The 12187-nt window shown below is 39.6% G+C and overlaps 1 protein-coding gene across 1 annotated transcript; it reads right to left on the reverse strand.

Annotated features, from left to right (window-relative positions):
- Positions 1–2621: 2621 nt before the first annotated feature.
- On the reverse strand, positions 2622–9622 carry vstm4a (V-set and transmembrane domain containing 4a). The gene is made up of 8 exons (XM_063491684.1): positions 9370–9622; positions 7739–8191; positions 5160–5213; positions 4963–5070; positions 4812–4845; positions 4443–4591; positions 3945–4012; positions 2622–3181 (listed from the first exon to the last, which is right to left on the reverse strand). The coding sequence occupies exons 1-8, from the start codon at positions 9416–9418 to the stop codon at positions 3029–3031; spliced, it is 1068 nt and encodes a 355-aa protein (XP_063347754.1). The 5' UTR covers positions 9419–9622; the 3' UTR covers positions 2622–3028.
- Positions 9623–12187: the final 2565 nt, after the last annotated feature.

Raw genomic sequence — 12187 nt, forward strand, 5'->3', positions numbered from 1 at the left:
TTATTGATAGACACTTGCCAAAACCTTTTTCTGCTGGTCTCCTTGATTTTTGACTGAATTCTGTGTTGGATTTTATTTAATTTAATTCGAGTTAAACCAGAAGGACACTGGCTAAATTTTTCCAGAGTTGGTGGAAGGATTCGGATGAGAGAAACACTCGTACAGTCATTTAAATGGACCCTTACTGCTTTAGCAGAGCTTTCTAGGGCCCACAGCAGAAGCCTGTGGTTGAAATGGGCACTGTTAAACTGAACATGAGAAGGAGTGTGTGAATGATGACCAGGGGCATGTGCGCTTCATAAACTGTTCCTGAGAAATGCAGCTTTTTCACTTAAACATTTCTGAGAAAAACTGCAAGTCAAGCAAACATTGTTGTGAAGAGACAAATAAGTCAGCATTTAATCATGTAAGCGTTGTAATATTTTGGTCTGGTAAATGTTTGTGGCAAGAAAAATTCAGGCTGTTTAGTTTGATGTGAATAGTTTGCTGGCTTTACTATTTTGAGTTTCACAATGTGCTTTCATTTTGCTTTGTATTTATGAGCATTTTTTTGGACAGCCCTTTTTGTTCCACTATCCGCCTTAAATTTTCTGTGATCATATTATGTCTATAATGGGTGATTTTAAGTGTGTGTGTGTGTGTGTGTGTGTGTGTGTGTGTCTTATTAACACAGCTTTGTGCGTGTGTTTGTGTTTATCTTTATCCCCAAAGATATTCCATTTTAGACACCAAAAAAACCAGAGTATCTGACAAATTTCACAAGATGTGGTATGAAACTCGTCCCAACTTGCAGATGAAAAGTGTAATAGCAACACTTACATTATCACACTTGCACTCCAGTGAATAAGTGGGCATGTTAGGCTGTTGATTGTGGAGGTTTGTTTGCTTTCTGTCTCCTACTTGCTCTCTCATGCACATGCGCCACTCCTCTCTATCATAAAGGAAGAGGTCTCTCTCTTTAACCTTTGTGTGTGTGGCTAATTGTGCTAAGTGGAGTAGCTTAATAGAGTGGAAAATAGTCCTCATAATTTTCCCAGAGAGCTAGCAGTGACCTTCTCTAAAGACAGCGGCTATCTCCATTCTCTCTACATCGCTGGTTTTATGATATGAAATGTCAAACCATTGGGTTCCTCAGAATAATTAAATCAAATAAATTATTGCACCTAGGCAGAACCATCTTGTAGCCTAACCCAATTATAATGCACTGTAAAGCTAATTATTAACCATGATTACAATTAGTCTAATTTGAATAAATGTAGTCATTAGTGGGTTCATTCTAGTCAGTGAGTATGAACTGTGGGGGATGATGGTCTCTCTCAATCTCTCCCACTCACCAAGGGAAAGGTGTGGATTTGCATCATTCTCTTCCTCCATCTTCATCCCATTTTTCACACAGTGACCTTCACAAAATGGCCTGCACCCTTCACCTTTCCTGAGCTTTATGTCTGCTGCTTCTAAGATTTATATTTGCTATTTATGCTTGTGCCACAGTGAGTACACTTTGAAATTAGAGGCACTTTGTGCTGTTTCTATTCTTTCTACTATTTTATTAGGAATCATGCATGTTTATTGTTGATGGATGAGAAGATTGATACATATATTAGATTGTTAGCTTAGCATAAATACTGGAAACTGTTGGTCTGCCTTTTGTCTGAAGGTGGCAAAGTATTGGATCCATTACCCCAGTTTGTTAAATGTTAAATCTTATCCATGCTATTGTGTTAATATAGACCAAAATGTCCTCAGAGACATGATAGCGTCACGCAGTCAGCTGCACATCCACGACCAGAATCTCCAGTTTCACCACATGCCCAAAGTGCACTGTTGGGTTGAACTCTGGTGACTGTGGAGGTCATTTGAGTACAATCGACTCATTGTCATTTTCATTTTCACCAGTTTGAGATGATTTGATCTTTGTACCATGTTGGAAGCAGCTATCAGAAGATGGGTACACTGTGATCACAAAGGCATTGGCATGCTCAGCAGCAACACAAGAAAATATCTTCCACGCCATTACACCAGCAGCAGCAAACTCGAATCATTGATCCAAGACAGGATGAAGACATGCTTTCGTCTTTTTTGCACCAAATTCTGACTCTTCTATCTAAATGTTGCAGGACAAATTGAGACTCATGAGACCAGGCAACTTTCTTCAAATCTTCTGTTGTGCAATTTTGGTTAGCCCCTATGAATTGCAGCCTCAGTTTCCTGTTCATAGCCAACAGGAATGGCACCTGGTGTGGTCTCTGCTTCAGCATTCAGAAATGCTTTTCTGTGCACCTTAGTGTGAAGCAGTCTGTCTGTTCTCCAAGCTCAACAAGGCATTTTGACCACAAGAAGTGCTGTTCACCTTTTTTTTTTTTTTTTTTTTCTCTCTTAGCCATTCTGTGTAAACCCTAGAGACAGTTGAATGGTTTCAATCTTGTGTAACTTTCATCATTAGATGCAGAAAGGACATTTCCCAACTTTGAAAGATTATCAAACATTCCTGTTATGTTTGTGTATGTGTCTAAAATTTCCAGATTCGTAAGCAAAGTGGAATCCACCCTTCTTTAGAGAAAAGCTGCATTTAAAAACTGTATTTACAGAAATCAAACACTGTACTCTTTAGCATCTCTTAATATGATGTATTAGTACTGTAATCATAAATGCATTTCAAAACTGACTTTTACAGTGCCTTATTACACTGCAGTAAGAGAGCCTGGACAACAGTTTCTTCCCACACAGTCTCCTGAGTTTATAAAGAATAGTTAACGGTAAGAGCATTCTATAAACATCTGGCTCACAGGCCAGTGATGCCAACAAACAAAGAAACAAAGTTATGAGACCCGAAAGCTGCTGTGCTGGAACTGGAACTGAACACAGCAAGCAAAAGCCTCCCATTTACCCACACATGTGGCATACTTGCATCCAAAAAAGAAAACAAATGCTAAATGCCATACTAACAGTTCATAAATATAGTCCTTCGGCTGCCACACGGTTCCGATCGGAGAGCTGGATCTCTGCAGGAGGTACCAAGCTTACATGTTTACAGGTATTTCTCCTGGAAGAGGATCTGAGCATAGACGGTGTCGGGGCTGGAGGGTGTGGGGTCGGGGGTGGAAGGGACCGGGGGCTCCTGTCTTGGTCGGACAAGCTCCAGCTCTGCATATGTCAGGCTTTCTTCCTGTGATATTCGAGGCTAGAGGAGAGAGGAATTGGGTAAAAGTAAGTTCAGCTACAAAAAAAAAAAAAATTGTTGCAGTATATATGTGCAACAATTTCAGATTTTACAACTGGAAAAACAGTCACAGACAACTGTAAGTTGTCAGCATTTCATCTTGTCAGCAAATTGTAGTTTTTGTCAACTTCCATGGTAAACATCTTTTCTGTTTCCCAGCAGCAGAATCTGTTTACGTTGTTTTCAGGACCTCTTGGAACATTTAGTTTACCCGGAAAACATTTGGTGCAACAGGAGCTCTATCCAAAATCCTCAGATCCTCCTGGCTGCACTAATCTAATCAGCATGTTCGTGCTAAAGAAAAGCTCACATCTCCAGTGCTTCGTTTCAGTACAAAATTACAAGAACGCCATTAGACGAAATACTGATGATGCTTAGTTTGAGTAGTTTTCTTCTGTACCCACTTGTTTGACACTTTTATTGAAGATATAAAACCAATGAAGCACTATAAATAAATAATTGTGTTTCAGAAGCAATAAAGCTAAATAGAATTATCAAGCTCATAACTGAATGAAGACATGGCAATAAACTGCTGTAGACAATCATGCAGTCGTGAGACAAATTCCCTCTTGCATGCATCTCAATAACAACTGTGCTCACGGAAAAAAAAAATCTTTTCGAAACATTAATAAATACATTCTAAAGGTATTAAGTACCTATGTTTCATAATTGATCTTCATAGTTTTAGTTCACATAGGTTGTGTGCTTGAAGGAAGAGACTTACAGTGGCAGATCTCCTTGGCTGAGTCTTCAACCTTCTGGGCTTTCGAGGTCTCTTTGCAGCAACGGGCACTGAAAACAGAGACAACCTTAATTGACTCAAAATAGCAGCCAGGAGGAATGAACTGGCAAATATTAAATTGTGGTTGAAGTCAAAATTGTCCTTCACAAGCACTTTGTGTTAAACCTAATCACAGTGTTGTTTAAAAACGGATGTAAATGCTTTATTCTGCCGTTTTCAGTGACAGTGTTCATTTAATTTGTGACACATTCGGCAGGAATTTCACATTCTCTGACTGTTTTTGTGCAAGCTTAATTCCTGCTTTTCTGCTTGCTGACAATTTACTGTAATTTACTGTTCTTTGCCAAATTCCTGCTCTTGGGGCTAGGGCCTCTCACGCCACTCTGTGACTCTGGTACCTCTGGTACCTCTAGTATGTTTCATCTTAGGTTTAAAATCTGAAACCTTACTTTACATTTTACTTTGTGAAGGACATTTTACCTTTGGCTGGTATGTGCAGTGGAGGCTCTTCAGGTAGCTTAGGTGGCGCTACTGCTTGTGTTCGGTCGGTTTTCTGTCTCATGTCTTTCCTTTGTGCACTTGGGGAGGAACTGGAGCAACTACTAGAGCTTGTTACAGTCTCTCCTGAGCTGTAAAGAGTAAATAAAGTTGATCTTAATTTATATTAAAGCTAAAAATAGTCTTTTAAAAATGTGCAAATAATGCAATTTAGACATTAAAAAATACTTCTGAAGCTCAACATAATGTTTGTTTGTTTTACATATATATATAACTGGCAAATACTGTGTTTGGCTCCCCCCCCCCCCCCCCTCTAGCTTTCTGATTTCTAAATAAAGAACATACTAGTACCTGCTTTCTGGACATTTGACCAGAGGGTAACTGGCTGTAGAGAAAGGAGCAATAAAGACAAACATTTGATGTGACGGTTTGTTTTAGATACAAAAGTGGGAAACATAAAGCCATAAATCTACAGTTGCTTTGGGAAAACAAGTGGTTTTACATTTGAGCCTGTGTCTTCTGTAGAAGTACTGGCAGATTAGGACGAGAGTGAATAGGAAGATGGACAGCAGGCCCAGTGAGCAGATCAGCACAGCACACAGATACACATCTAAAAGCAGAGACATCAGAATAGAATAAGCTTTATTTAAGCAAGATGTGTAAATGAGACAGAATTAGGAATAGAGCTGAGAACGGTACCTGCAAACAAAAGCCACAATCCTTCACTTCTGCCATCCTCGGGTGTAAAGTGCACTGTAGAAACAGACATTTTAAAATGTCATCAGAAACTGTACATAAAAGATGGAAACTGTGCCCAGACTGAGTATCTTTATATTTGTTGATGTCTGAGGGCTGTGGCCCTGTACAACAAACCCCAGTGGTTCTTGGAAATATCCAAACCACTGTCATAAAGGGAGAGTCTGCTTCACCATCAGCCAAACACAACATTAACACACACACACACACACACACATACATATTAGCTGTGTTGCTGTTCTTGGACCATGTTTGGGGGTTCCCCATTGTTCCGCATATCAGCTATCAACAGTGTTGTCTTTGTCCTTATTAACTAAGGGAAAAAAAAAAAACAAGGGAGCTGTCACTGATTTTGTACAGGTCAGGGATATTTAGGGAGAGGTTGAGGAGAGTGAAGACTGTGTCTCTTCTCTCCATAATGAGATTTTAATATGACTTTTCCACACAGGTTGATGCATATTGTAAGATATTAACTCTAATTGACTTTTAGCCTGTTTCCAGACCACTGAACTACATGCAGAATTGTCAATGTGTCTTCACTGTTCTGTTTCAGTAACACATAATTAATGTGGAACACTGTGGGTTAGGGAATCTTTCTAGGATGAAAAAATTAAGGGAAAAAAAAAAGGTATAAAAAGTAAATAATCATGTTTTTGTTCTTCTTTTGTCTTGATATGGAATAATTTTTTTCACAAATATTTTTCCAATTCATCAAATATAAAAGCTTGTTTTTAAAAATGCTCTTACCATATGCTATCTTTGCCATGAATATAAGTTTCTTTTAAGACTAATAAAGGTGTGATGGGCCTGGCTATCATGTTTTTACACTGTTAAGCTAAGATAAAGACTTGTGAAGCAGGCAAACTTTACCAGTCTTGTTCATCAGACAAGGCGACAGTTACAATTGGCTGGAATCTGGGCTGAGGTTAACCACCAGTTAAACCACACATCTGATGAGAGCAAACACACTGAGGTCACCAGCTTCTCTGTAAGGGAGCTATTAAATGTACACGCTCACTACAAATGTTTCTACATCATACCAGTAGTGCTACGTTTATGTGAAATGTAAATACCCTATACCCCTGTTACACCATCAGGTCCAGATTTAGGCTTATCTGAGGTCTTTCAGCTGTGAAGGTAAATGTGGAAAACAAATTACCAACCACTGAAACTGGCAGCTCAGTAAACTTGAACACAGTGTCTAGAAAGTTTACCAGTTTAGAAAATCAGCACAAAGCAATCAAACTTTCTTATTAAAGGTCTGAAGCTGGGAATTAGATATAAAGAAGAGGTCGGAGTTTTGTGAATGAAAGTAGTCCATTGACCTCTTTAGGGTGTAGTCTTTGCTCTATGCCCTGCAGACTGAGATCTCCAGACTAAGGGGTTCCCTCAATATAAATTTTTTTCCTCTTTGTTTACCCTCATAATGTCAGGTCTTCTGTTTCTGGTTCTGTGGTCAATGCATGGCGGAGATGCCTGAGGTTGTGTGGCTTCCTTAGTGGGACATTGCCCTGAATATAGGGCAGGGCGTTGTCAGGCTCTGTCTGGCTCGAACCTCTGCGCTTTTCTTGCGTAAAACTATTGAAAGGTAAACTGAGTCACACATGGCCTCCTCAAAGTGTGGCAAAGCATCATAAATCTCTAGTAAACCCTTTCACCCAGTGCATCTCACTGATGATCGGTCCAGTGTATTGTACAGATAAAAATAAATATTGAAGAAATATTTATGACTTCATGTGATTTAAATGATTTCTTAACCCATTTCTCTTTGTTTTGTTTGTTGATTTCTGCAAGACCATTGGCACACACTGAATAAGCTGCAACTAAACTCTCCAGTATTTTTTTAATTTTTTTTTCCTGAGGCTTGCATAAAAGTAAACCCAAAGTGCTGACATCAGAGTTTTTGAACCCTGCCAGCTCAACAACACCCTACCTTTTACTCCTTACACGCACACAGGCAGGGATATTGTTAAGTGTGGTTTGGCTGTGTGAGCTCATTGTTTTGAGATGGAAATGCCAGAGGACTGGGGTCGCACTCAAACATATAGGCATGACCGTCTGCAAATATTGTAAGTTAAAGTTAGAGGACACATCCAACACATTTCTACACGATCTTTATTTCTTAGTAGAAGAAAATCGTGGCCCTTCCTTAATTTGGTTGTTTTTTATTTCCAGATAACTTGGTCGACATTTTTACTAAAATGAATGTGGGCTAAGGGAATTCTTTGAAAAATAGCAGTTAGTCTGAAAATATTATTTTTAATTATCACCTTTTAGTTTGGCTCAAAAGTTGAAGCTGTTTTACAGTTTTAATATGCAAAAAAAACAAATGGATCATCAGCTTAAATAAAGGGAATCATATACATATGATTACATGTGTATATGAATATAGAACAACAACTAGGAACAATGACAAGTCTCAAGTCCTCAATTCTCAGCATCCACCTCATAAGTCAGATGAGTCCATGGGTCTGTATTTTAAGAAATATGGCACAGAGATGTGAGGGAATACATCTTTTTACCTGTCATCTGTGTGGTGCTGGTACCATTGGAAGTGATTCTCCATATGTCTCTGTGTTTGCGGATCTCCTGAACTTTACAGCTGTAAAAACCCTGGTCCGACCCAGTCACGCTGAGAATCCGCAACTGGTACACCTCTCCCTCCGTTTTCTCATACAGATGAAACTTTGGTTGTGGGAAACGGTAGGTGTAGTTCCCATACAGCTTCCTTTTCCTTATGCCCATCTTTACAATCAGAAACTGCGGGTGGTCGAGTACGGAAGGAGAGTTGGGTGGAAGGGAAGCAGGAGGCACAGGAGTAGGAGCGGTTAGAGGAGAGAAGAACCAGTGAAGAATCAGGACACTGGTGGTCCTCTTCCTTTGAGATACCAGACAGGACAGTGTCAGGTTGTCGTTCTCTGTTACCAAGACGACAGGCCCAGGGGTCACTGTCACATTAAGAGCATGGCATACCTCTGTTGACAAAAAAACCACAAACGCCTTGGGTTACATATGCACAAATGTATACGGCTTTCATTTTAATTCGATTTTTTAAATATATCATTTAGTTTCAAGCTACTCAGTATGTTCCTTTTCCAAAATGTGTGCTTCTGTTACTGTGTAATACTTTCCGAGTGAGATATCTAGGTAAATGTGTGTCAGAATAAAATTAAATCAAACCATAAGCCTCACAGAACGCTTATATGACTCAATCCTTCTTTCTAAATTAGTAATAAACTAGAGTTAAAAGTGTGTTTGTATACTGTCACAGCTTCAAACAATCACTGGTTCTATTTGTGTATCTTCCCATGATTGCGTGTGTGTTCACTCTCTTTTAGCAAGGAAGCGTAAAAGCACTGCAAAAGAAACAGCTAAAGTATGACTTTACTTTCCTGGATGTGCTCTTGTTTTAGTCTGCTGTCAGCCAGGGCAGAGAGAAAGGGGTCTGGACACAATATGTGTGACCAGACAGGCAAAGAGTAGCTACAGGTGGGAAACATTCATCCTTGGTATGGAACAACCCAGAACAGGCAAGGAGAAACATGGAAGGATAACAGGGACCATCTGGTCTTCCATGCTGCTTTTGCTTAATTTTTTCTTTTCTTTCTTTCTTTTTTTTTTTTTGGTCTTGTTTGTTGGGGAATCTCCCTTAGGCTCTCTGGGGCTTGTCTAACACTATTTAATGTGGCAACAAAAGCAGCTGAAGTACTTCAAACAACAATATGCACAGCTGAAAAAATATATAGGACATAAAACACGAGTTGTAAGTCTGCTTCACAACAGTTTTTAGGACACAAATTATATGTAAAAACTATACTGAGGTTTTCTCTGATCACAGACAACAAACCACCCTAACGCCACAACTGGTTGTTTTTTTGCTCTTTTTTTTGTAAACAACTTTTCTGCACCACACTATTAACACAATAACAAATGCACTTGCAAATTGTGATTATTGTAGACATGATGACCTGTAGATGATAACTGTAGTTGTATGCTTTCTATTATTTTCTTACCAAAGGTCCATAATGTACTGAAACTTTGACGGTGGTGTGTGATGACAGCTCAAGTTACAACTCAAACACATATTGCCTCTTTTACGCCTGCTTGCTCACTTTCTCATTGCTGTATGCTGCGGTAAAGAAGGCACACTTACCTGTGACCAGAGCCTTAGTCAGGACAAGGATCACTACAGAGAAGTACATTTTCCACAGTCAGTGAATCCATAAACCCAGACAACTGCACAGCAACTTACACAAGCAGCTACATTCAAAACAGAGCCTGACTGCACAACCCACCAGAGCCCTTACCCACCATTAACTCTTCTCCTCTTTCTCCTCTTTTCTGTGTAATATGAAACAGTAAAGGCTCTGTTCCCACTTAGAAACTCCCACTCTCTCCCAGTACTCTCTGCCTCCCTCTCCCTGTGGCTGTCTCTCTCACTCTTTCTCTTGTGTGTCCTGCAAAACGTAGGAAATGTCATTTCCTGTGTTCCTGTGTTCTGAGTGTGTCCTGGACCGTGGCCCAAAACCCCCAGAACTCCAAAGTGATGGTCAAGTCTCGTGGTTTGTGTGTGTGTGTGTGTGTGTGTGTGTGTGTGTGTGTGTGTGTGTGTGTGTGTCACATTGTGTGCAGTTCTAAGAAGCATACACAGTAAACTGCTGAAAATGCATTTCCATCACCTCAGTCACCAGGAATAATGCTCATCTTGCATCTCGGAGTAAAGGCCAAATGCTGATGTTTATTTGTGTGAGCTTCATATTTTTGTGTATGTATGCATGCGTTTATGCATTTATGTCGAGGCACATTTGTCCCTGTGTGTGTGTGTGTGTGTGTGTGTGTGTGTGTGTGTGTGTGTGTGTGTGTGTGTGTGTGTGTGTGTGTGTGTGTGTGTGTGTGTGTGTGCTGGGACCTCTCCCAGCTGCTGGACAGAGTGGCATGGGTTTGTCTCTGGCTGTGGTTGTCAGGCTGTCCCAGTGGTATGAAGCCTGCTGCTTTATTGGGCAGGCTAAACTGCTGAGGCAGGGCTTCTGCTGGCGCTTTGAGCTCTGCCAAAGCCAAATGGAATTACACAACAGATTTAACCCTTAAAGTCGTATGTAGTGTTCTCTTAAGAGGAGCTGAGTCTGTGGGAATCTACTGGTTTGGTTCATATGCTGGTTTAATTTTGAATAAATCTTTTGGCATCATTTTTTTTTTTTTTTGCAAAGACAGACAGCTGTAATATAAGGTTAAGCCACAGTACAAGTTTTATAAATTGCAGGATCATGTGTTAAAATGATACTTCTGGTTTTGACTTCTTAACAAAATCTTGTGTTGAGGGTTTCCTTCAGGTTTTTCTCTACCCAGGTCTTAAGTTCAGGTCTTTGCTCCAGCAGATGAAACACTCTGCTCTGCCCCACAGTGGTCAAAGCAGGTTACTGCTTCTCAGGGGATCAGCAGTATGGTTATGTTAAACTGGAGAGTATAGGCATGCATTCTCACCACAGCACCGTACATTTAATTGGAGTGTGTGGATCAAGGGAAATAAAAGAAGGCACATTTTCACACTCTCGTGGGTATAATATTAAAAGATTTAAACATTTGGATTGCTTCATACAGTAAAAAGGACACAAAATAAATGCCATCAACAAAATGTTATTTTCCTTTATCTCTCAGGACATATTACTGCACATTACAATAGCACATTGTAATTGTCTTATGCAATCATAAAAAGACTCTTCATTTTGAATCACTCAGGCCCAGGGTACATTTCAGAAGTCAGAACAGGATGCCATTATATTACGTTATATTATGGTTGTAAAATAAAATCAGCCTCTTGCATGAACCTTTTTATCTTTTCCTTTTGGTTTATTTCTAACTTTTACAAAGAGATTTAAAATACAGCCACCGTGATGAGAAATGATTAATCGATTATTATCTGATTCAGCCCATGTCACGCTACTGTTTCACAGCAACCCAGAAACAATTTTTACAAACATTCAGCTTGAAAAATAGACTACTGTATGATATTAATTCTTAAAAACAGCAACAGCCACATCACCATTTTTTCACTTCATACATGGCTGAATTAAAAAACTACGCTTCTGAATCTCAAAATCTCCAATTTGTGCTTAAAGGTAAAGCAGGCTTGTCAGTAGCAAAAGTTTTTCCAAACAACTTTTGATATACCGTATGATATATAATAAAATGCAATTAGGTTGAACAGGCAGTGCTAATGACACTGTTTACACAAGAAGCATAGCTTGGCTTCTCACATTCAAAGTCAAATGGAATGGTGAACTCTGTAAAACAATAAGTAAATCAACAGCGAATCTCCAAAAGCAGAAACAATATAACAGTTTGCTATAGAGACTTATTAAAACTACAAACCAAAAACATTCTGAGACTATTTTCACTTGAAAAAGTCATTTGCAACCACTTAAAATCATGTATATTATGATCCATTCACTCTTTACTTTATTAAATATTTAATATCAGTCTTTACTCTCACCAATCAGACACCTCCATAAAGTCCTCCAGTTCACTCATAGCTATTATATCACGAGGATTATATTGCGAGTGGGCTGAGTTATCATTTTCACAAACTGAGCTTCCTGCAAGCTGGCTGTTTGTGTCACACTCTGGGAACGACTCATATGAGCCATGTGTGCTGTAAATTGTGTTATATGTTTTGTCTTTGTCATTAACCGTGTCCATGTATGGGGTCTTCTCTGGACTGTAGCGATGCCCTTCAGAGTTTTGTCCCAGTTCAAAAGCCTGATGTCCAGGCTGCTGGTTCTGGTGGAGAGTTGCAGGAACCTGCGACTTGTTGGGATGCAGGGAATTGATACTTGCAGGCTGGTAGTGTTGGGGATAACCGTGGTACCCTTGATAAAGCACAAAGGGTTTACCAGCAGGAAAAGTCTGGGAGAAGGGCTGTTGCTGGGACTTGATCTGCATCTCAGACTGTGGGCATGTTTGCTGGGGTTGAG

The sequence above is a fragment of the Pelmatolapia mariae genome, linkage group LG13 (genome assembly GCF_036321145.2).
Source record: "Pelmatolapia mariae isolate MD_Pm_ZW linkage group LG13, Pm_UMD_F_2, whole genome shotgun sequence".
NCBI lineage: Eukaryota > Metazoa > Chordata > Actinopteri > Cichliformes > Cichlidae > Pelmatolapia > Pelmatolapia mariae.